General features: G+C 37.0%; 1 protein-coding gene across 3 annotated transcripts in view; it reads right to left on the reverse strand.

Moving 5' to 3' along the window:
* Positions 1-8,285: 8,285 nt before the first annotated feature.
* LOC126483734 (tyrosine-protein kinase Src42A) overlaps positions 8,286-26,429 on the reverse strand; it is a 209,971-nt gene continuing 191,827 nt past the window's right edge. For 2 of the 3 annotated variants that reach the window (XM_050106849.1, XM_050106848.1), the window contains exons 4-9: positions 24,753-24,916; positions 19,697-19,865; positions 19,333-19,491; positions 18,039-18,217; positions 12,363-12,519; positions 8,286-10,290 (exon numbers count right to left, since the gene is read on the reverse strand). In XM_050106849.1, the coding sequence (XP_049962806.1) occupies positions 10,082-10,290; positions 12,363-12,519; positions 18,039-18,217; positions 19,333-19,491; positions 19,697-19,865; positions 24,753-24,916 (1,037 nt within the window). In that variant the 3' untranslated portion in view covers positions 8,286-10,081. The remainder of the gene's footprint in view (positions 10,291-12,362; positions 12,520-18,038; positions 18,218-19,332; positions 19,492-19,696; positions 19,866-24,752; positions 24,917-26,429) is intronic. The other variant, XM_050106847.1, reaches the window with a different exon arrangement.

Genomic DNA, 26,429 nt, shown 5'->3' on the forward strand with positions numbered 1-26,429 from the left:
AAATGATTTTCAAGAAATGGTAGGTGCAGTAGCCCTTCTGAAGCTTTTAATTGAAAATTACCTGCTAGAACCATTTGGTGACATCATAAAATTGTTGAAATGAGTAGCTACTATCCCAATGATGATGTGTGAAGCAGAGAGGTGTTTCTCCACTGTGTTGTGGATCAAAATATTTCTTAGAAGTACCGTGGACGAAGACAGACTGTCTGCTCTTGGTTGGTCAGTTGGTTTTCGGGAAGGAGACCAGACAGCGTGGTCATCGGTCTCATCGGATTAGGGAAGGATGGGGAAGGAAGTCGGCCGTGCCCTTTCAGAGGAACCATCCCGGCATTTGCCTGGAGTGATTTAGGGAAATCACGGAAAACCTAAATCAGGATGGCCGGAGACGGGATTGAACCGTCATCCTCCCGAATGCGAGTCCAGTGTCTAACCACTGCGCCACCTCGCTCGGTCTGTCTGCTCTTGCCACACTATTTATCGAAAAGGAAATGATACACAAGCTTCTAGATTTCAGCGAGTCACGGACAGATTCACAATAGAAATGAAAAGGAGGATGAACTTCCTCTATAAACATACTTCTATAGGAGATTCAACTCCATGAATATCATCAGCCTCTTCTAAAATAATTTTAGATCTGCAGAAATATTTTGAGTAGTTAAGGAAATTAAATTCTTTGGAAGCATAAACTGTATGATACAATAAAAATAGCGAACCCTCATTCATTTTGGGCACAGGCCGTCACTGCTGATCATATACGTTTACCTGAGATAAGAAGGGGAAAATTTAAAACTTGATTTACAACAATCAAATTAAATTTCTTACAGAGATTCAGCATACAGTGATCAAAATTTATGTTGTTATGTATTTCAGCCTCCCAGTGAGTGCCTCTCCAGGAATGTTTAGTTAAGCAGTTACTGTGTAACGTAGTCATATCAACTAATGACAACTTGCTAATAAGTCGAAACTAGTAATGATACTGCATGTGTGACCAAAGGCTGAACTATATAATAATAATAATAATAATAATAATAATAATAATAATAATAGTACCAGCTTACATTTCCTTATGTTTTGGTACATTAACCATAGCTCATTGTACTATATAAAACCTAGGCATAATTTCAAACACAGCTGTAGTGTGTAAACAAGGAATACTGTCAGTACATAGAAATCAGATGTGTTGAAAGTACATATTATTGTTTCTATGCTCCTAAACTTATATAATTCTGTAAAAAGTATCAGTTCTCAGCTATAATACTGTAACACATTTGACAGTACCATCATTTATCTCACTTTGGAGTATTAAAGGAGGAAGGTCCACTTCCTGACAAAAAAAGTGATGCACCCGGAAGAGACATATAGATGTCAATGTAACCTCGTACATGTACAAATCATCAGTGGGTACATATTAGAACTGCAATTTTCTGTGAATGGTAGAACAGGCATCAAAATGCAGTAGCATTATTCGTGTTTAGTGTTGTCATTAGGCCTGTTAGGGCATACAAGGGGCATGCACAGCATCGGATCTTAAGTGATCACTGTGAAGGAAATGCAGCCACCAGCTGAGCACCAGCAGAACAGGGAAGTAACTGATTTTGTGCCATTTTACAAGCTTCTAACCAGGAGTGGATTATTTAGTCTCATCTGTGTGCTTTGGTAGTTTAGGTTTTGAATCTCTGTGTGTTAATCTAATTTACCAGACACAGCTTTTCAGTTTTCATAACTGTCTACAGTAGAGTTCCACAGCATGTGTCAATAGCCATTTGTTTGTCTGTGTAGTGTAGTTTTCCACCATCTTTAGTATGGATAGGGACTGTAACTGCTGTGTGCAATGTGAGAAGAGTTGGTGACAGTTCACTCTCAGCTCCAGGCTGTGTTAGCTTTGGTTACACAGCTCGAGGCTGCAGTAGATGTGCTTCGCTATTATGAACTGGCGGTGGTGATCCAATGAATGTCCAGCACAACTCATTAGTCCACAGATCAGTCGACCGGATAGCCAGCCTGGTTGTTACCTGCATTGAGGTTGACCCCTCACCTGTGGTTGAGTGGGTTGTTGCCTCACGGTGCGGCAGGCTGTGAAAGACTTTCTATTTTGTATTATTGAGAAATAGGGGAGAGTGTGTCATGGACATGATACAGGATTTGGGGTGGAAATCATTAATACAAAGGCTTTTTCATTGCGCCTTGATCTGCTCATGAAATTTCAATCACCACCTTTCTCCTCCAAATGAGAAAATATTTTGTTTATGCCAGCCTACATAGGAAGAAATGATCATCATAATAAAATAAGGGAAATCAGTGCTTGCACAGAAAGATATACTGTTTTTTCCATGCGCTGTTCGAGAGTGGACTAATAGAGAAATAGCATGAAGGTGATTCGATGATGCAGAACAGCCATGTAAATGTCCAGAAGTTGGACCATGACAGAATATGGGAAGTACCTCACAATTGGTTCACCTGTTACTTTAACAACAGACAGCAAAAGGTCATTATTCACAGTGTTGAGAATGGCTGTGATGTGGGGCCCGAGTGAGGTATGGACAACAAATTGGGGGGGGGGGGGGGGGCGGCAGGGATCAGTGTTGGGGCCACTCCTGTTCCTTATTTATATAAATGATATGTTCTCTAGTATGGCAGATAATTCTAGAAAATTTCTGTTTGTTGATGACATTAGCTTGGTAGTACATGGTGTTGTGTGCAACATTGGCTCTGTTTCAAATAGTGCAGTTCATGGCTTGTAGAAAATAAACTATCGCTAAATCACAGTAAAACTCAGTTTTTGCAGTTTCTAACACAATTCAACAAAACCAGATGTTTTAATTTCACAAAATGGGCATGTGATTAGTGAAACTGTACAGTTCAAATTACAAGGTGTTCAGATAGATAGTAAACTGTCATAGAAAGTCCACATTCAGGATCTTATTCAAAGACTTAATGCTGCCATTTTTAGTAATCCAACGGTATCTGAGGTAAGTGTTCGTTCGACATGAAAATTAGTCTACTTTTCTCAGTTTCATTCTCTTATGTCATATGGTATTATATTTTGGTAAATCTTCCCATTCTAAAAGAATATTTTTGGCTCAGAAACAGGCAGTTCGGGCAATAAGTGGTGTAGGTTTGCAAACCTCTTGTCAACTCCTGTTCACTAGTCGCTTCTTGTTAGCAATATCAGCTTATTTCCAAGAGAGGCAGCTTTCACTCAATTAATATCGGACAGAAATTCAGTCTGTATTTGGATCGCAATTCCTTAACTCTTGGCAGAAAGGTATGCAGTATACTGCTGCATCCATTTTCAGCACACCACCACAAGAATTCAAAAATCTTAGCAGTAATCCACATACTTTCAAATTGAAACTGAAGAGTTTCTTCATGGGTCACTCCTATTCTGTTGAGGAGTTTCTTCAAAAATTAAGCCGATTCTTACATTATATTGTTGACCACATTCACATAAACTGATAGCTTGACATTTTTAGGCTTCATAAACATTTTAATTTACCTGTTGTTAATTTTATGTTGTAATTTCTTGTACTGACATGTTCCATGACCTTCGAGATATGCTCCTCAATTTGGTCCTACAGAACTAGACATGTAAATAAATATATAAAATACGGATGTAGATATTGATGTAGATGCAACATACTCATACGGGACAGCATTATAAGCACCTGACAAAAACTGAAATGGTTATCATTGTGGATCTCGATTTGGCAGATGGCAGAATCAGGCAATGTCCAGGTCTGAGGGACATTCCGAGGTGACAGTGACCCATTAATGGACGGCACGGAAAGGTGTAGGCAGACATACCTGTCCATGTTCCGATCAACCACATCTGATCACCACAAGGGAGAATCCCCATATTGTGAACCAAGCACATCGTAATCCTTTCACATTTGCAAATGCCAGTCGAGAAAAAGTAATGGAGTCCCTGAAACATTCTGTGTCATCTTGCATTACTGGTGGGAGACTAGCAGCAGATGGACTAGGGAACTACCATCCCATGAATAAGCTACCATTACCACAACAACACAAATGGCTCCATTTGGAGTGGTACTGTGACCGGGAAGCATGGACTGCTGAAGAATGGCATCCCATGTGTTTAGTGATGAACTGTGGTTCTACACCATCCCAAATGACTTTCGTTGGTGAGTATGGTTGCAAATTAGGTAGGTTCCATTCTTCCAATGTTTTGGAGAGGTACAGTGGTCTTACTCCCTGGGAGCCACAGGTATGACTTGATATCACAGCTGGTAGTGATTGAGAGATCGATAGCACAATGCTACATCACATACATCCAGCATCCTCATGTGTTACATCTCACACTACAGTATGCTTGTTCAACAATGCTCATTTACACATGGCACATGTCTCTACAAACTGTATGCATGATGATGAGTTACTGCCATGGCTAGCTAGAGCCACATATCTGTCCTTAACAAAAGATGTGTGGGGGGGGGGGGGGGGGGCTCAGACTTCACGTCCATACCACTGGCAGTATGTTAGGGACCAGTTACAACAGTTGTGAGCTAGCTTGCATTTGATGAAGGTACGAATGCTGTGTGATGACCTTTCCAACCAAATCAGTGCATGCATCCAGGTCAGAGGGTATGCAGTGTCATACTGTTAAGTGGGCTGCAAAGTTCTTTGTAAATTTGACTCAATATTTTAACTGCTGAAATAACATCACACCCGATCTCAAACCATGAAGTTTCATTTGCTTTCCTCCGCCTCTTTCGATGCTTCAGTTTTTTTCTCAGACAGTGCAATTATGGTACTTACTGTCCAGCACTTCCAGAAATAGGAAGTGAGAAGTTTAAAACTTCATTGTGCTTATTTCACAATTTCTTTAAGTCAGTTGTTTAATTCCTCATCCATGCATACCAGCTACAATTAATGTCCTCAGTAACCTACAGTCCCTTTTCATTCAGTTTTCATTTCCTTACATAAAATCATATTTAAGAGTTCTGCCAATGCTTCTAGACAAAATGTTTCTTTGTTCTTGAATTCTGCTGTGCAGTGTTATGGTCTCAATATATAATTTCAGAAACTTCTTATCTACTTCTAAGTTAATTTTTGTTAGCATTTTCAATAAGCAACTAAGCAAAGCTTCTCACTGTTGACAAACTTTTTTTTTTTTTTTTTTTTTTTTTTTTTTTTTTTTTTTTTTTTTTTTTTTTTTTACCACTTTGCTTTCACTGTTTTGTATTGGTTTATGTTCTCAACAGCGAAACACTACACTCACTTTATTTTTCCTTTTTTACTATAATGAGAACTAATTTGCAGAAGACAATCCATTAGTTCTAAATGAAAGTCTCTTAACACTCAGTATAGGTCTCTAATACAATAACTCGCTTGATTTAATTATCACAGAGTAAACTTTGCCTACTGTTTGCTGTTACTGGTCATTGGCATTGGCATTGCAGCATGGAAATTCCTGTTTAGGACTACCATAAACACTGCTCACATGCTCTGTGAAGTACCAGAGAAATACTGGACTTTTCCGATCCATCGTATACACTACTGCCAAATGCTACCTTCCTTTTGGGATTCCACTATCAGTGAATCAGTGGAAATTTAAAGACCTGATTAATCAGGATGGCAGTTTTCAAACAGATATAAAATGGCATCTTGTCAATGTGAAACTCTGGGTACTTGTAGCCAGTACCTTTTTGAGTTTTTATCCAATAAAGATAATAAATTTGATATTGGTAAAATGAACTTTCAGTGTAGAGGGCTACTATGTAATGCACTAACGAATCACACATGTGCCAGCAGAGTAATGAATTGATGAGCCCATGTGCTCGGTAAATACCTGCAGGAGGCCACATGGCTCTGCTCCTCAATATCAAGGCAGCAAGTTAGTAAAATTTGACAGCTGTCCCAGAATGTAAATACTGGTTCTGTGTTTACACTATTTCTCACAGTTAATACTTCATTCATAAGGTGAAAGGCTGGTCTTTGTTCAGCTCTTTTTATATTCTGCAAAGGTTTTCCCATAATTATATTAATTGAGCAAGAGGAAAGCAATATTTGAAATTCCAAATGTGAAGTTACATGAGAAACTAGTCAATATATGTTAGTCATTTGTTCCTTTGTTTGTGGGGTTAAACTGGCAACTGTGAGATAAAAGTTGTATTTCAGAGTTATGTTTTGTGGATTTTACAATCATTATGACCCTTAAACATTTTTTTTTCTGTTCAACTATCTTGTACATCCAAAGATAGATAACAAGAGAATGAAAAGTACAGGGTCAGCAAAGAGACCTCCTGTATTTCCAAAGGTAGTTAGAAACAAACGAAGATGAATACACATAAAATATTCTCTTTGTGAACAACAAATACAAAAATTATGTCCTGCAAATGGTATCCTCCACATTTACAGAGCTTTTCCTGGAAGCTGCCATAGTTTGTGTCATTTCTGGCGATGTGGCAGCCACTTCTTGGATGATTGAAACTTCCTGGCAGATTAAAACTGTGTGCCCGACCGAGACTCGAACTCGGGACCTTTGCTTTTCGCTGGCAAGTGCTCTACCGAAGCACGACTCACGCCCGGTCCTCACAGCTTTACTTCTGCCAGTATCTCGTCTCCTACCTTCCAAATTTTACAGAAGCTCTCCTTTGAACCTTGCAGAACTAGCACTCCTGGTAGAGCACTTGCCCGCGAAAGGCAAAGGTCCCGAGTTCGAGTCTCGGTCGGGCACACAGTTTTAATCTGCCACGAAGTTTCATATCAGCGCACACTCCGCTGCAGAGTGAAAATCTCATTCTGGAAACATCCCCCAGGCTGTGACTAAGCCATGTCTCCGCAATATCCTTTCTTTCAGGAGTGCGAGTTCTGCAAGATTCGCAGGAGAGCTTCTGTAAAGTTTGGAAGGTAGGAGATGAGATATTGGCAGAAGTAAAGCTGTGAGGACCGGGCGTGAGTCGTGCTTCGGTAGCTCAGTTGGTAGAGCACTTGCCCGCGAAAGGCAAAGGTCCCGAGTTCGAGTCTCGGTCAGGCACACAGTTTTAATCTGCCAGGAAGTTTCATATCAGCGCACACTCCGCTGCAGAGTGAAAATCTCATTCTTGGATGATTGCTTCCTGTACTACTTGCAGGGTTGTGGGGCAATGTTAGTACAATTGAGCCTTTAAGTGTCCCCAAAGCAAAAATATCAAAAAGTGATAAACTGGGTAACTTTTAGGGCCAGACAATGTCTCCTAATAGAGATAGAAGACTTCCAGGAAACAACTTCCACAAAATTTCTAGACAATGCTGAAAAGTGAGAGTTGTAGCTCCATATTGTTGGAACGAGACTTCTCCTTCTTCATGGTCCCCAACACACTGGTTTAACTTAGGATGGAAGAAGATCTCCATCAACTGACAGTTGTAATTCAAATTAACCATTACCATTACTCCATTGTCTATGAAAAAATACTGAACCCCTCACATCAAGTTCAGCAATGGCATGCCGAACTGTTACATGATGGCTGTGAAGTGGTGTTTGGCAAAGTTCCTAACAAGTGGAAATGAGACTCAACAGAAGAAATCAAAACAGCATCAGGCAGAATGTTCTGAAGAATTTCCTCACACACAGCTCTACAAATTTCAAAATCTCTCTTACTTAATTCTTGGAGAACAATAATTTTGTAGGGGTGCCTATGATGATCTCTGTGGAGGATCCCAATTACATAACTCCAGGACAACTGCATGTTTAAGTCCTGAACATTTTGAAGTTTGCTGGATGGATGCTCTCAAACACACCAAATTTTTCAGAGTTGTTACAGTCCGAGGTCAGCCAGTAGATTTTCTTTACAGTGCATAACCTGATGATTTAAAATCTGATACCCAAGCTCTACTAGATTTTCTTTCAGGAACAGACTCATGCTGATCAAGTTCAAACCAAATGCTGCATGGTCACTGAGTAGTAACCACAGAACCACCATTACATATATACTCCTCCACGGCAAACACATGATGTTTACCTAGCCAAGCCATTGCGCCTACTGAAACTGACATGTACACCACTATCGATCGATACTCCTCCAGCATCAGTATCCCCAACAAAACTCACACAGTGGCAGTGGACTCTCCAAATACAGGAAGTCTTTTTACGGGAGTCTGTTTTGGGATTTACAGCCACTTGATCAAAATTCAGTGCTATTAAATTGTATATCAATTTCAATTATTCTTTTCTGAGTAAAGATTTCTTACTAACAGCATATAATTAATGGTGGTGAATAATGAACAAGAAAAGAAACAACATTTGTAATAGATTTATGTTTCTTCATACAATTACACTGTCATACAGCTAATATATAACAAGCACTTTTGAATCGATAATTTTATTTTTAGGAAACATCCACATAAATTTTGTACAAAAAAGATACTTGAATTAAATGCAAGTAAAATAAATCAAATAGGCTAATCTGAGATTTTAAAAGTTGTAAAACACTGCATAAATTTTTGCAAGCTTATACAGGGTTACTTTATAAAATGGAAAACATTTCTACTAATACATCTTCACTGCCGAACACACACACACAATAATTTCACAACAGGGACCAAGTCAATCAATGTTCAATGAATAATCCAAAATGTAAACTTTCCAGAAAACTCTTTGTGCGAAAGTGTGCATTAAGTCTTTGTACCCACTGAGGCTAATGAACATGATACTGACATAAAACAAGCACAGAGGGTTAGCAGGGGGAGAGAGAGAGAGAGAGAGAGAGAGAGAGAGAGAGAGAGAGAGAGAGAGAGAGAGAGGGGTAAGGTACCTACCGATCACTACTTTGGTTTGTTCCAGAAAAATAGAATCTGCTCAACAGTCAGCGTCTGCTATTAAACAAATATTTCTCAACAGTGAACTTTGTTCTTTGTAACATGCATACCTATGCATGCATTGTAGAAAAGGAAATCAGAAGATTTGCTTGTTAAAATGAAACAAGAATGGAATTGTACAGCTAGCAAATCACACAAATATTTTACAACTGAATAAAAAACAAATCGTAAAATTTGAATACAGTGATGTAATTCATCTCTGCTGTAAACTATATAATAAACACAACTATTACTGTGATTAGGCTTCCACAAGTAAGTTCTGTGGCTTATAAAAAATTAAAGAAATAATGTCTCAGTTCTATAAGCCCTAAAGATGGGCAACTAGTTTATAAAAATAATATTTACATTGCATAATTACACATCCTTAACAATATAGGAGTATGAGCATTTCAAACATATGTACTATCTAAATATGACATGATATTTTTTTACATTTTATCGATTCACAATTCCAAGTAACATCTAAAATAATGAGTGAGGGAATGCTTGTTAATGGAACTGTTTTCATTTTTCACTTCAGCACTATTTAATCAAGCAACATTCCCACCATAGAATCAAGTCACAATGTTTAAATCAAAACATGAGAACTTGATAATTTTCCAAAGGAAGCGACACAAAACAAGGTTGTTGCAGACACGAGAAAAATACATAAAAGCTATATATTAGGCAGTCTTTCATGAAGTGTGTGTGCTTAAGTAAATAAATACTCCACTATTCAATATGTTTGGCTGTGAACAAATAACTTTTTTGCTCCTGAATACTCTGACACTTCAGCTGGTACTGCCTGACTGTACTGCACTCACTTTTGTAGGTTTAATACTGCAAGTCAGCTGAGGAGCCTACATTTACTTTTTGCAGCAGATAACTGTTTACACCGTAAAGTTCTATGCTCCACATTTCATGCCAATTGAAAGGTACTTTTAACGAAATATATTTCACATTTAGTGATGACCAAAATACTAAGTTTAAGAGATTTCAAAAGCCTCGATGAGCACGGATTTTATGGAGCTTTACTTTTGAAGTAACCAGCAATATATTCTCATTCCTATACCAACAAGTCAAGTCTCTCATTCTCTAATTTACAACTGACAGAGGTACAACCGACCTCTGGCAGAGCCCAACATTAGATGGAAGCATTTCTATTCTTTAACCACCAAACCCGAAACGTTTTCCACAGCATTCAGACAGGGGGAGACAAAAAGTGCATGTGCGGAACCCTCCGTGGCAGAGTGTGCAGTGGCCATTCCGGGAGGTGGGCGCATTCTCAGTATGCCGAAGCTTCCTTGTACTCTGAACCTTCCATTGTAAAGAAGTCTTCCAGTTTCCACTGCAACGTTTCAAATGTAGGGCGTTTCATTGGATCCTTATGCCAGCATTCCAACATTATCTCATACAGGCTATTTGGGCAACCAGGAGGACACGGCATTCGATACCCATGTTCTACTTGATGAAGAACTTCTGCATTTGTCATACCTGAAAACACACACAATATATAATTATACATTGTAATGTTCTTTTTTCAATAAAAATGAACGTGAGACTCATTGCTAGACAAAACTAGATACATTAAGCACAATTATTGAGGAGGCATTGACTCACAGACAGGCATAATGGAAAGATTGCCCAGCATTTAAGCTTGCGGACAAAAAGTCCTTCTTTGGAAATTAGAAAACACTTGTGTTCACAGAAGCACAATTCACACACACACATGGCCACTGTCTCCCTGCCACTGTGGCCCGGCTGTGAGTCGGGATCAGGCCACAGCAACGTGTGTGTGTGTGTGTGTGTGTGTGTGTGTGTGTGTGTGTGTGTGTGTGTGTGTGTGTGTGTGTGTGTGTGTGTGTGTGTGTGTGTGTGTGTGTGTGTGTGCGCGCGCGCGCGCGCGCTCGCCCGTTCACGCACGCATAAGTTTGTGTTTTATTTCCAAAGAAGTACATTTTGTCCAAAAGCTTAAATGTTTAACAGTCTTTTCACTGGCCTGTGTGCAACTCAACAACGCCTCGTCTATGTGGTGAGCAGCAATCTATTCACATTCAATCACGAATTTTCCATTCTAATACAGAAATACTTCACGACACCACTTAAGATGTTGGCAGTAATCATAAACAGAATGCAGTTGACACAAAATGTTCAAACATGTGTCGATGTTATACAATAAGTATTGTGGGACAGTCTGACTTCTTTCCATGATTAAGTTATATACAACGAGTCAACACTCAACAACATGACACCAATACAAAGTATTACATGTCCACCAGTTTCTTCATTAATTTCACAAATTTCAAATTAGGCAATTCTTATTATACCATTGACTGCCAATACTAGATTATATCAAAAAGGCTTTAATGATCAAATTAAACTTGGGTATGAGACTAGAAGACAAATCTAGGGATGGGCATTTATAATTAAAAGTCCATTAATTAGCTTTTTCAAATGATTAAATGGATAAATTAATCATACTGATTACCTGTGTCTTAGTAATTGATTATTTGATTAACTGTTATGTACTGTTTATTTTTATTTCCTCCTAAAATTATTTTTTAGGATAGATTGTTTGTTCTTCAAAAATTAAAGTAACGATATCACAACAACAGAGCTTGGTTATGGACAGAAGTCCAACTGGCCTATAGGCAGGCGGGGAGCAGAGAAAGACTGACATTACTGAAGAGATGAAAGGGAGAATGTTTACTTATTTCCCTCCAGCAGTGAAAACTCTTAGGTTTGTGTGCCTCACACCAATCAGCAACTATGTCATAGGCAAAACAGTCAGCTACTATGTCATAAGTTACACAAGTTTCAAGGATTGGTGAAAGCACATCACAGAGACAGACGGGTTCACACACACTTGTTATGTTATTTATTTCTGAACTGACACACACAAAAGACTTCATCACACTACTTAAGATGTTGGCAGCACCATAAACAGAGTGCAGTCAGCACAACACGTTCAAATTTGTGAGAACATTACACGATTAGCATATATGGGACAGTCACACTTCTTTTCGTAGTCAAGTTATAGGCATTAAGTCAACACTCAATACGCTTTAAAACAAAAAAGGCAAATATAAATAATTAATTGTAAGGACAATCAATTATGTAAAATTAATTTATGTGAAAGAAATAGTGGTATATTATAATGACCACAAGAATAATTATGATTAACTGATTAATAGCAATTAATAATCCATCCCTTGTCAAAATCTAGTTCTAAGTTAGGGAAAAAACAGCCCTGTTAATTTGTGAACCACCATGTACAAATGTTGTACTGCTTCCATGCTCTTTACTGTTTCTTAAAATTAACCTTGTTCCATTCATAAATTTTTGTAGTTCCTGCATTTCTTCCCATTAAACTTCACTGGCAAGCATTTTTAAATGCTCACACACTGAATGCAGTTAGCAACAATGTGTTCACACACAACCACGTGAAAGATGAAAACTGATGTCAACCCCCACAAAAAGTAAAAGGTGAATAAAAACTGAAGAAGATAAAATATAAAGTTAGTCTTACGATTCTGTGTACATGTGTAACTCCTTTATGCACATACCTGGATATGGGATACGACCATAGGTGACTAACTCAGTGAGAAGTATACCGAATGACCAGACATCAGACTTTATAGAAAACTTGCTGTAATTGGCAGCTTCTGGAGCAGTCCACTTAATTGGAAACCTGGCACCAACACGAGCTTCATACTCATCCTCCTGTACATCAAAGAGGTTTTCAAAACATTAGCCATATAAGTAAAGGTATATCACTAAAAGCAAATTTGTTGAACAGAAAAAATGAATTCATGTTTTGCATAAAAATATGTCACTTAGAAAAGACATTGAATATTGCTACTTGCATTAGCACAATCAAGGGCAACTCAAAACACCTGCAGATTAACCTCAAGTTTTCAGAGACAAAGATCATTTCTTTGCAAATAATGCCATAAGATTAACGAGGAAAAATACTATGACAGATATTTTAACTGAGAGTCTAGTTACTCAGGATTTTAAGTCATAAGAAAACAGTGTCGTAATATAGAAGAATAAAATACACAAATGTACAATACATAATGTATTTAGTCCAATTTTCACACCTCTCTCATCACAATATTTTGAGCAACGTCTATTAGCCCCCTCTTACAATTATCTATCTCTCTTTCTGGATTCCTTGGAAACAAGTTCCCCAGCCCTGAATTCCCTCTCTCATGAGGACAATGCTTCATCCTAGTTTTTCCAAGCAGAAAATAAAGTGCTGTGAATACTTCTAATCTGTAAAAATGGTGTTCATAATCAGCCCAGCATGACAACTCCTGCAACACAAAACTCCCCATTTTGATTACCGTCCATCACCACACAAAATTTCTTGACTGCCGGTCTTTCAAGTTCTCCTGGACAGTATCTTCAAACAAGCTACTAAAAGAATACATAAAATTACCGATTATCATCTAACAAAATAGAATTTACTCCTTCCTTAAAGTTAGGTTATGTCATGTTCCTGTTAAAACTTCTTCAATGCTTAATGATTCAATACCTCTGTTGGGTTCTTCTTCAGGATTCTTCTGGTGTTCCTGAAAAGCCAAACACAGTCGAAGGACACTTTTGTTCACTTATAAAATGCTGTTTCCCAGCCGTTTTCCAAAGAAGTGAAGTAACAATGTAAAAATCTTCACGCTGCTATTGTTGGGCCATCATCATTGGATTAAATGAATTCAAAGTATTATTGCTATTGTGCCACTTCAGTTTTTCTTTTCCCCTTCCTGGTAGCTGTTTCTATTCCTCACTCACTATTGCCGAGTGGTTTTCTGTGTTAGCGGGTAGATAAAAAGACAGAAGCCTGTAGCCATAATCTCTGTTGAAACTGTACTCTTGCTTCAATATTGCAACTGCTTTGTTGACTTTCCTTCTGTACATGTTATATACTCTGGCTAGCATTTATGTTCTTAAAATTAAAACTGGTTCACATTCTCCTCGGAGCTCCCCTATCACTGATTTTATATTTTGTCTGAAAAATGTGTGGTGTTCATGCTCTTTGATGTATTTTGTTACTGCACTTCCAGGTGTTCAGGTAATCTTGTTGTAGATCGATGAAGTCTTATCATGTGTTGACTGAAAAGTATAGCCCTTATACAATTCCTACAAAATATTCTGCATATGCTGTTCTTGTTTGCAATGTTGTTATTACCACTTCATTTTATGGGCTTATTTATACAAAGGTCATGATATTCATTGGCCATCAACATTTCCCTACGGAAATCTGGCGCCAGTCACAAGCTGTATCTGTCACTGATGCGGACTACACGTAAAGACAGTGTTCAGAACGGCTTGCTTCTTGGCTGGATGGTGTAGCTTTTCTATAAATCTGTGTCCTAGAATATTGTGTCTTATATTGATCAAAAAAATTAAGAAATGGAGGCTGACATCACTCTCTGACTCAATGATAAAGCTGATTTTTAGATGAATGTTGTATAGAAAATTCTGGAATTTACAAAGCTTGTCACTGTTGTGTGGTCGTGCAGCAAATCTGTCATCTATATAGAGGAGCCAGCAAGATAGTTTTGGTTCTGCTTAGCTTAATGCCTTCTGTTTGAAATGCGCTACAAAAATGATAATTGCTACATGCAACAAAGGTGAGCCCAAGAATCCCAGTCACATTGCCCATAAATTTCTCCCTTATATTTAAAAGTAGCTGAGTACCTAGTGTTGCCTGCTTATGTATTTATTCCAATCTTCTATTAGTCCATCTCTTCCCCTTCCCCACACTCTATCCATCTGCTCCTTCCTTCTCTCTCTATCCAGCTGCTCCTTCCCCCTCTACCAGTCTCCCCCTCCCTATCTCCTTCCCCTTGTCTCCGTCCATCTCCTCCTTCCCCCCCACTGACTGTCGATATTCTCCTCAACCCTTCTCTCTCCACAATATCACCCCCACCCCAATAGAAGATTTTGGTTTTTACCCCACAGTATTTCTTTCCAGATAAGTAGCACATGAACAAAATTTAGCACAAATCGATCCAGGTGTTGAGGAGAAGCTTTTTACCTATGGCTTTACCGGTTTGCATATCAAATACATTCCACACATATTTAAAGTATTTCACACTTTCTTGAACACATAGTTCACCTGTATATCTCCAGCAAATTATGCTCTTTAGTTTTGTTTTCACACAGCTCAATCTTTATGACTCATCTACTGAACTATGAGTCATACAATGACATCATTTTGCAGGGCCCCTCTGTCATGTATGTGAATACTGCCTACAAAATGTGTCACAAATACAATTACTAGTAATGAAGTAACAAATTAAAATGCCACACCTGATGCAGAAGTTTTACTGTACGAACAGTGAAAATGTAGTAAGCGATAAACTTCATCCATTTTGTGCAGGTTGTCAGTGAGAAATGGTTTGAAATTATGTGTAAAGTTTGTTGCATCTCATCAAGTGCTCTCATTTCGAAATAATGCATGGATAAAGTCCAGGTATTCATGTGATGTGAGCTACACGTCTTTTTCACCCCCACCTCCACCATTTTCAAAGGTAGGTGTTTCTTATCCCCATAGTGATTCTTTCCACACAGTAAGTGATATGTGTACCAAGATTGGCTGATATTGATCCACTGGTTTTGCAGGACACGTGGAACATACAACATACATTTTTATAACATGTATGGATTACATGACTGCAAGCATAATTGAAGCAGGTAGCACAAGTCTGGGACAATTTTACTTCCTATGATCTGCATAATACCTGCTTGTTGGATGATAGTAATGAAGATTTGACACCAAATCTCACAAACGTGTCAGCTGTGAATACTTTTACTGTGTTGTTTTACTGTTTGTTTTATATGTAAAAGTGATACTGTCTGTTGATAGTTTTCAGCCACCTAGGAACACTAGGGGAATCCTGCGGAGAATCCCAGCAGAAAGATCGAAATACCAAGGATTGAAGTTTTAAGAGGAACATGGCATGGCCTAACAACTCAGATGGTTTCACTATCAATAAGAATGGCCACAAAAGCTTGCTGACATACTCAGCAACAATGGTGTTCCTCCACCCGACTCGTTCCTCAGAAGCTTGCTCCAACAACATCCATTCCTCTTCAGTGAAACTCTCCATGCCACCCAGAACTTCCGCTAACCGCAAGTATCAGTGACAGCAGGGTACCTCGAACCTGTCTTTGACAACTATTACACCTGGTAAACTGTCCGAACTACATATGAGTCCTGGGTCAGCATGCAGTTTTAGTACAGTGAACAATCCACCTTGGTGTGGAAACTTCATTCTGAATTTCTTAGATACCTCAAATATCTTACTACTTCACTGCCAGCTGCATTAACCATCATCAACATCATTGTCTCTACACTAATGATATTCATGTGCATAGTATGATGCCCAACTTTTTATGACACATTGCTTAACTGAAATCAAACCCACACACTCTTTCCCTCTTACCTTAATTTTATAGGCCGTATCAAAATTACATTAGGATAAATAGCTATGACAGAAGTACTGAGTAAGGTTCATGAGGAAGGCGTAGCATACATTTAGCCAGTGCCACAAGAGCTGTAGATGCAACAACCAATGTGATTGCCTGACCTTAACACTGCCACTATAGCACTTGTCACTCTCAGTATTCCACAGTTTCAAGAAGCTTCTTGTCCTGTGCGATCTTTTGTTGGGCATTAAGACTTTTGTTTTCATTTTTTTACAGTTTAGGGCTAATATTTTAATCGACATAATTCTCTTGATCAGGGGTTACTGAATGAAGTAAGTTGAGAAAAATCATTTTGTGCCACATGCCTACACTGTCACCAACTGTTCTTCATCACTCTAGCACACATTCTGTTATTAACAAGACACCTGCCATGTTAAAGTAGGAGATAATTGGTTTCAGCTTTGAATTTAATGAATAATTTAAAGGTTGGTGCTTCTTAATTAAGTATCTCCACATTAACCACAGTTACCCATACATGAAACCAATGAACTGGCAAAGGCATATGGGCATCCAGTCATTAGGCTGTCACCTTATCACTGGCATTTAAATACAAGAATTGAAAAGGATCCAAATTAATGGTTATGTTGCCAGCACCTTCAGCTGACTGTATACACCAAGAACACACACTCCTACATCAATAACATTAACCTCCTGACAGAAAAGAATATTTATAGTTGTTAAAGTATGAGGCACAAGTACCTGAGGGTAAGGAGAAAATTCTCATAGTCAATGAAGCAGGTAGAAGAAAGAGTGTATCATACCAAAAAAAAAAAAAAAAAAAATATTCACATAGGAATGAACCAGCCGTTCAAAAGCAAATGAGTTTTGTTTCTGTATATGCATGTATCAGTGGTGTGTGTGTGTGTGTGTGTGTGTGTGTGTGTGTGTGTGTGTGTGTGTGTGTGTGTGTTGTCTATTTCAGAAGAGGGCCTTCTGGGCAAAAGCTTTGTGCCTAGCAGTCTTTTTGTTGTGTCTGTCTGCGACTCAACATCTCCGCTAATGATGAATAGCAATCTATCAAGTCACTATCTGTCCTTATCATCCTTGATTTTCCATTCATTTATTTTATTTCATAACAATTTTCTTTGAATACGGGTCCACTATTGTTGCAATTTTCAAAATGACTCTACCACTGCCTGCAACAGCAAACATCTTGGTTTATTATCAGTATAAATGTTGGATTCTACGCAAAATGCAGCACATGGATATCACTCACATCTATGCATTTCTTTGTACAGTTATTTAAGAGGAACATTGAAGTATATATGAGTCTGTTCTTTCTCACTGCACAGTCAACACATTCAACACCACTTGAAATAAACATCAGCTTTTCCTCTTGGGCTGAGCAATCAATACAGAAGGTTTCTACAAGAGTGGAAAAATTTTACAACAACTTCAATGTGCAATTGTGTTGTTAAATCAGGGTACGGAACAGCCAAACACAATGTTACTGACGAAAATTTCTGAGAGAAACCCAGAGAAATCTACATTTCAGTCCTGTAAGTAGACTACATAAAACTTAACTCTAGAGCCAGTTGGAAACATTTTTTTTTCTATGTAGTTGGGTGTTATGTGGTTAGGGTACACATTGACATTACACACAGACAAATCTTAATCCAATACATCTGCACAAGCACAAGTAATATTTTATGAGAGAGCATGTAGCAATTCTGTTATCTGCATTTGCTGTAAATTACAAACCAATTTAGAGGAAACCTTCCATTTAAAAAGTAAAACATCATTACCTTTATGAGTCTCGCCAAACCAAAATCAGCTATTTTAACGATGTTTCCATCACCAACCAGAACATTTCGTGCCGCCAAATCCCTATGGATGTAGTTCTGTGATTCCAAGTATGCCATTCCTGCTGCTATTTGTGCAGCCATATCTATCAGCTGTGGCAACTTCAGAGAGCGTCCCTTCCCTGGAAGGAGGATACCGTCTTGCAATAACTTTTCTTTGTTGTCACTTCACAAGACATTATCTTTAAAAATTAGATGCAGTGAAAAACACTGTTGATGAAATGTTATCAATTCATAGTAAGGATGTTATGGCTACAGTATTTCACAGTTTCATCTGACTGTGCAACGGGGGTGGTGTGAAGATAAGTGGATTTCTCACATGCAAACATGTATCTCTTCGCAGAATACTTTTATCCTACTCTCCAGTAACCAATTAGTTCCACTTTTTGTGCAGAGTACTGCAATGTCAAATACGTAACATAATATTACATTACATTACAACTGTTACCATCCTTCACAGTGACAAGATGGTGATGAGAGTTCAAAACATGTGTTATATCAACTCTCATCTGACAGTATGTTAACTGATTACCATTGTGATGTCAGGTTTCCTAACTTCATTGATAACTGGTGAAAAGATGATTGTTAACAAGTTACAATCCTGTTGAATGCAAATTTGTCCACAGGTTAATACTTCCAGCACTTAATGATACTCCTTCAAAAGTGGCAAGAAATGAAATGTGACAACTACACAACTCACACACTAATCCTCCACATCCATCATATTCACAAAATTTCTCTCTTATCATTTCCTGAGGAAAACATTAAATGTTACAAAAAATTGTGATACTGAACTAGTATCGCAAAGGAATAGATAAACTTCAATAACTGAAAATTAGGAGGTATCAATGAAGATCTATGACATAAGATTACAATTGTCTGAAGCATTGCATGCAACATCTCACATGCAACAATTTGAATATATGATTAATGTGTTTGTACTTTTCATTTGTATGATCTCATTAATTGTTACTCTGTACAAAAAATACAAATTTCTTAGACTTTAATATATTTGAGTACTTCTTGTACCACAAAATGACAATAAGGAAATAGAAAGTCCTTGGTATAATGTAAATGTTTTTCAAACACAAATTCAGGTACTACCATTGTAGCCCACATGTTTACTTCTGTTTCAAAAAATACTTTACATTTATCACATCCCATTCCTTTATAAAACAGTTTTAGCCAGGTAAATGTATAGATTGCACTACAAAGTATTGATAGCACACATATTTACCTTGCAAATATTCTAGCAAACTTCCATTCTTCATAAGTTCAGTGACAATATATATGGGTTCCTCTAATGTGCACACTGCATAGAGCTGAATTAATTTATTGTGTCTTAGCTTCTTCATAATATGAGCTTCCGCCATAAAATCTTGCCCATCCATGGTTCCTGTAACACCATTACTGTAATCAGTTGTCATGATATGAATAGAGAAAATTGTGACTTACGTGAGCTACATATAGAGCATTAGTGACCCTTCAGTTGAATCCTTTTTTTATTTTATTTAGTTCTTACACAGCAACTTAAGATAAAAATAGATAACTGAAAGTTACATAATTTATCAAATGTACTCTTCAAAATTCATTCTGTGTACCTGGCTTAAGGGTTTTTATGGCTACAGGGGTAGTGTTGTTCCACAAGCCCTCCCAGACCTCACCAAACTGGCCGTGACCTAACTTGCGGACGAACTTGAGGGACGAGCGGTCTATCTCCCACTGGTCTCGCGTGCTGTGGGACAGACCACCAGTAACTGGCTTCTCCACCTGTTACAATAATACATCAGTGCAAAATTAGTCCAGGACACTATTATGAGAGTCAAATATTAACAAATGGGCACTACCACATTTTACCGCATTTTTATCACTCAGAAGTCATTCAAGTTCTCTACACTTTCTAAAAACAGAACTTTATCAACAAGACACACTTGACTCCTTCATATGGCAATTCAAATCATGAAACTGCAGCATTTAGCAAAAAGCTCACATTTTTTAAGTAGTTCACAATATTTACTACAGCAATTAAGTAATCTTGCAGTCTTTTCTAATCCAAGAAATGACAATTTATCTCAATTTTTACATTACCTGAAGGAAGTACAGTAATATGAAATGAATTACAAAATTATGGTTAAGTTACTAATTTATAAAAAACTCATCTTGCTAGAAACACAATATAATTTTTGAAGTTAAACCACAATTTACTTTCAAATAATCATAATTATAAAAGCTGACACTTATTTGGTCCTTTTCAACTAGATACTTAAATGTGCACAGATCTCAAATTTCCCCCAAAAATTCTGCACTTGAATGACCTTTTTTTTAACAATCTAACATGGCTATTGGTTGCAGTAGTCTTATCTAGTGATTTAAATCCACTGAAAGCTGTTTTTCAAGAAAAAACGGGACAAACATATTTTGAAGTCAAGGTAACATGACATCAAGATGTTTAAGTTCAGTAGCACAAAAACTTGAGGCAGAAGCCAGTTGTCACCAATGTTGCATCAGATGATTATCGGCTTTACTAAAATGCGACCCCATGGACAAAGTTGTAAAAATGTTATCAAGTGAGGCACAAAACAAGATATTTCACTCCTGAAGTAAAGTGAAACCCAGAATTTATTTTAACGTGTGTACAGTATTTGTCACAGAGTGCAGAATTTATTTTATTTTATTTCTTTCTATTATGACAAAAGTTGAAATTATATGTACAAAAGTGTGGCAGTGAAAGTGTTCAAATGTTGTGACAGCAAAAACACAAAGGAACAAGTCCTTTCATTAAAATCAGCTAAAAAATTTGAAATTTTATCAATGAAAAAGAAAATTCCATAACACTGATCAAAAAGCATTGAAGAAAGCAGACCAATTTAAATATTTCAAATCTTCTATATTCTGTAAATAACAATGGTATAGATGTTTATGACTGAAAAGATAAATTTAACATGAACAATATCAACCTAGTTACAATTCTACATTTTGACATTTAAGTGATTTAAACATACTGTCATATAAATAAATAAAAATATCTTTGTTCAACTATTTTTTAAGTATGTTACGACATGACGTACAATTAGAAAGATCCCACGTTCGAGTCCCAGTCGTCCAGCACACAGTTATAATCTATCAGGAAGTTTCATGAGATATAATTCACTGACGCATTTCACATCACTGAATGCATATAGCAGGACAAATCTGTTAGCGGATTAATCACATCTGAAGATGGCAGTAAATCACCAAAACTGGTACCAGTAATGTGAACATTGTAATTGTAAGGTGATCTTCACATACTAAATGATCATCATATAAACAACTGAATTATGACTGTGGTCATGCTAGTGAATACAAATAATCACCACAGATGAGATCAAGTTATCATCACCCATAAATGCAGGCTAAGAGTATGATGATGAAAGTTCAAAGTACAAAACATACTAACCAAAAAAATATAATGTATGTGGCAAGTAACAGCAGTATTCTAGTGTTTCCAATTATGTCATCATATTTCACGTAAAACTGATAACACTAGCATACAGATTTATGTTGTTTCAGCATATTAATTATTTGGCATTTTCCCAACTGAGTTACTGGAATGAGCTTAGTTCAGTTTACATTCAAGATGTTCTGAAATCTTATGTGGTTCTATGAGATAATTAATTCCAAACACAGAATCAAAAAACTAAATCTCTTTTATTTCCCTTTTTTGTCTCTCTATTTTCTCAATGGTTTTCAGTTCCCTCTAATTCAGAAAGTCTAAGAACTATGATCTGTCGATCTAGCAACAAATTCTGGTGGCAAAGCATCACAATAAGTCACAGGTCATGAAGTACTGAAATACAGTGTGTGTGTGTGTGTGTGTGTGTGTGTGTGTGTGTGTGTGTGTGTGTGTGTGTGTTTCTTGTTGAACACCACAGAACAAGCAAATATTCAAATACATACGAAAGTGTGTCTTACACATTAAGTTAGATGTTAATCAAATTTAATTCTAAAGTGATGTTGAGTCAAAAATCAAAATACACTAGTCTAAATGTTTTACAGCACCAGCTGTCTAAAATAACTTCCTTGAAAAGGTGAACACACATTCAGATGTTGGTGAACTAATAGCTTTGGATTTATCACTCTGAATTTGGTATTCATTAATAAAAATGAATAACACAAATTAACTATTGTTATGAAATTTGATTTGTTGACTTGTTATATTGTAACAGTACAGCATACACACACATTTTCAAGCAGAATTTAATAAGGCACAACAAAAATACTTGCTGTCACATTGAGATGAATTGAAAGAGGGTCTACATTAATCTCAAGAAACATTTTTACTTTGCACATAACTGAGCTTGGAAATTTATAACAAAAAGGAAATTGGGAAGATAACCATACTGACTGGAAATGCAATTCAAACATAAACAACAACAAATACCAAGCAAGCAAAAGGTTTTTATAACTTGAATACTTTGGTCTTAGTTGAGCACTTTATAACAAATATTCTTTGCAGTCTTCACCATAGTGAGAAAGATGTTGAGACTGCTGTAAGTATTGACACAGACATTCATGAAGATTATCTTAAATCCATAATTACAGACTGTATTTGTTTCTGTACATTGTTGATGCACTGAAGATATTTCTGACACAGTGATTAACCATCAACACACAAATTGAAAGTGCAAACGAATGCAACCAGGCACAACATATGAAATAATGCAGTCAAGATAACAAATACCTACATTAAACAGATCTAATATGGACTGAGAAGTATTTTGCATAAGCCGTAAAACAACTTTTTATGAAAAATCTAACTTTTATCAAGCAATGTGTGTCTGATGCCACATATTAACACACAACATTCAAAATGTGGCCACTAAATTTCTGCAATGTCACTACAAGGAAAGTACTTTATAATATCTCCACTTCTATACAGAATGAAGCAGCAAAAAGCATATCATCAAGGAATTCAACTACAACAGCAATGTAACAGAGGGATAACAGTAACAAAAGAATCTGATGCAGCTGAGGAATGATTTTCATTCATAGTATAATGGTTGTATGTGCATATAAATAATCCAACAAATGTGGAACAAGTTCACTAAATTAACGAACACAAAGAATAGTGCAAAAAATAGTGGATAACCTCTATATGCTTAGGCACATAATTATTCTATAGTATGGAAATACACAAAAACAATGCTTTTCTAGAAAGTGCTAAAGCAGCAATGTGATATATACAGTGCTTATTTCTCTACGCAAGTGATTTATTGACACCCTAGGCATCCATACATTTCCATTCTGCATTCTGGCTCAAAATGGGCTATAAATATATGCAAGAAGAAGCACATGCAAGTAATTATACACGCAATAACTCCTAACATTCTGTTGAGTGTAACAATGCTACAATAAATAGCCATGATTTACCAAAATATCCAGCAGGGGAAGCAGTAAAGAAAACAAAAGAGTAAATTGGTCCATTGGCACCAAATTATCATATAACACAAAATATTAGATCAGTTTAACAACAGATCCTGTAACTCAACAACTACATAAAATGAAAAAAAAGAAACAAATATTAAGACTGTTAGTGAAAACTAAGCTTTACACATGTGACAAATATTTTTACCACAGTCTTTCCATGATGCCTGCTCAGTTCCACTAATTTTCCAGCAGATTGAGCTAAGAGTGTCTAGAATTAAAATATAGACACTGAATAAATATGTGCACTCAAAATCTGTTAACAATTGATCTTTAACTATTTTTTTACAAATAAATGTCTACAGAGCTTTATCACATCTTGTACAGAAGCCATGCTTTCTGTAAAGAAAATTATTTGCATTTTTGTGACAAACAGAATGCAGAAATAAAGGTATGGATGAAGCACTGATGATTCGACAATATACTGTTTCATTATTTCCAAAATACATGTGACTAAGGTAGTTCTTACATTAATAAATATTGCAATATAGAAACAGTTTACATTTTAGAAAAACACATGCAATGCCAATGAACTGCTGCTCCTAGGTGACTTCATTCAACAGCAATAAAGATATCACATAGGAGCAAATGGTATTTATGGCAAAACGAGGTAGAAAATGAAGCAGCTGAAGCAAATTATCTGAGAAATTACTGCCAAGTTTATTTCAGCTTTCATCCACAAAATCAAGTTATAAACGGTATTCCATTTGAATACAGTATTAATGAAGACAACTGAAGCAAACGAATTCACACGAAAACAAGACAATCTCAGTCCATACAAATACCTTACCAAAATATGCGAACATGCCTTAATAATTTTATTTCTCAGAAGTGCAATGTAAATGTTTCTACTTTTAGATACACATGCACTAGTAGCCCGCACACTGAGAACCAAAAATATAAACTTCTTAGTCATTACTAACATAATCCTTAGTGCACTGAAAACTTAGTAATTCTGAAAATACTGGTCAATCCATTTTAAGCAACATTTTAAGATGAAAAGCAAGATAAACAAAAATGTCTGCAGAAAGAGCTTCCCTGTTATATTACTTTTTTCTGTTGCAATGATTTTTATAACAAAAAAGAAAAAAAACAGCCAGCAATCTTCTAAAGAATTATTACTGAAATTTACATAAATTTTTATGCACCACACAATGCTATGCAGCAGGAAAAGGTTTTGAAAACATTACTTACCTGAATGCATGGTTTCCTAAGGTTCACACACAGTCCATCTGCATCCTTGCTGTAGTGTTCTACAAGCTCTTGCAGAGTACGGAATGCTGTGCGACGAGCGATGAAGAAGCCTCCCTCATCAAGTTGCCTTATTCGATAGTGCTTAACAGTATCCCCATCCCTTACTGTGAATGGAGTAAACCAAACAAAATATATATCACATCATGTATTACAAATTCATGTAAGCACAATTCATATTACAACACTTACAGTTACAGTACATGAGAAGCAACTTCTGACTGCCTAACCATACTTTGTTTCTAATATTATGGATTAATAACTGCTTCTGAAGGGATTTACAACAACCAGTTACTATACAGACTTTTTGGCACACTCCTCAGTCGATAACCAAATTTGCACGTTTTTACAGACCGTAACATGAGAGTCACATTAATTACACAAAACAGAACATTTATATTTCATTATATGAAAATATTTTATAGTAATACTCTTGTAATACACTACGAAAGGAGAATATGTTAAAAGATTCAAAATAAGATGGAGAAAAGCATTCTTTTAATATAGTACGATTTAGGACATCTTTCTAACAACTCTAAAAGCATCAGCCCTGAAAAAGTGGTGAGAGAGAGAGAGAGAGAGAGAGAGAGAGAGAGAGAGAGAGAGAGAGAGAGAGAGAGAGTGTGTGTGTGTGTGTGTGTGTGTGTGTGTGTGTGTGTGTGTGTGTGTGTGTGTCAGGTGGCAGACAAATGACTCACATCTGCGAGCAATGCAGTTCAAATTCCATTCTTATTTGACCATTTTTCTGTGGTTTCTTAAATTGCTTAGGGTGGAGGGTGGGGGGCGAGGGGACTTCAAAAACTAAGTTACACATGTCTTCACAACCTGAGGGCATTGTACAATAAGAGTGGTGCATTGTCGGAGGAGAGTACATGTTTCTGAGTATCTTGCAGACACAGTTCTGGACAACAGGTGCATCATATTTTGCAAATGAAATTGTGCGACAGCTAGAAACATACTCCAGAGTTGAAGTACATGGGACAGTACGATTCTTGTGGGCAAACAACCTAAATTATGCACAGATTCACCATAAAATTCTGGCTGTATATGGTTAAAATGCAATGTCATGTCCAGCCATTGTGAAATTGGGCCAATGTGTCCAAAGCCACGCATACTCACATGGGTGGTGGTGATCGAGAAGGAAGACTGTCGACATCAACCACAGATGACACTGTTCGGTCGATTGAGGAACTGATTCTCAATAAGATTTCCATTGTTGATGACCAATGAGACGATTTCTATCATCGAAGACCTTAATGACTGGTAGAATGTTCCTTCCATTGTTATCAGGTACTTGGTGACTATGCTGAAAAACAGTGTTATGTATTTGTGTGCAGCATTCAATAAAAGATACTTGATCTGCTGTAATAACGTGGATTTATTTTTTGAAGTCCCCTCACATAGAGCCTTCGAAGAATACATGGTATCTTCCTTCCCCTATCTATTCTTGTGCTCCATCTTTAATGACTTCGTCAACTGCTGCTGTAGTCTTCAGTCCAAAGACATGTCTGATGCAGCTCTTCACAACAGTCCATCCTGTGCAAGCCTCATCACTTCTGAATAAGTACTACAACCCACATCCATTTGAACTTGCTTGCTGCATTCATCTCTTTGTTTACC

This window comes from Schistocerca serialis, chromosome 6, assembly GCF_023864345.2.
Source record: "Schistocerca serialis cubense isolate TAMUIC-IGC-003099 chromosome 6, iqSchSeri2.2, whole genome shotgun sequence".
NCBI lineage: Eukaryota > Metazoa > Arthropoda > Insecta > Orthoptera > Acrididae > Schistocerca > Schistocerca serialis.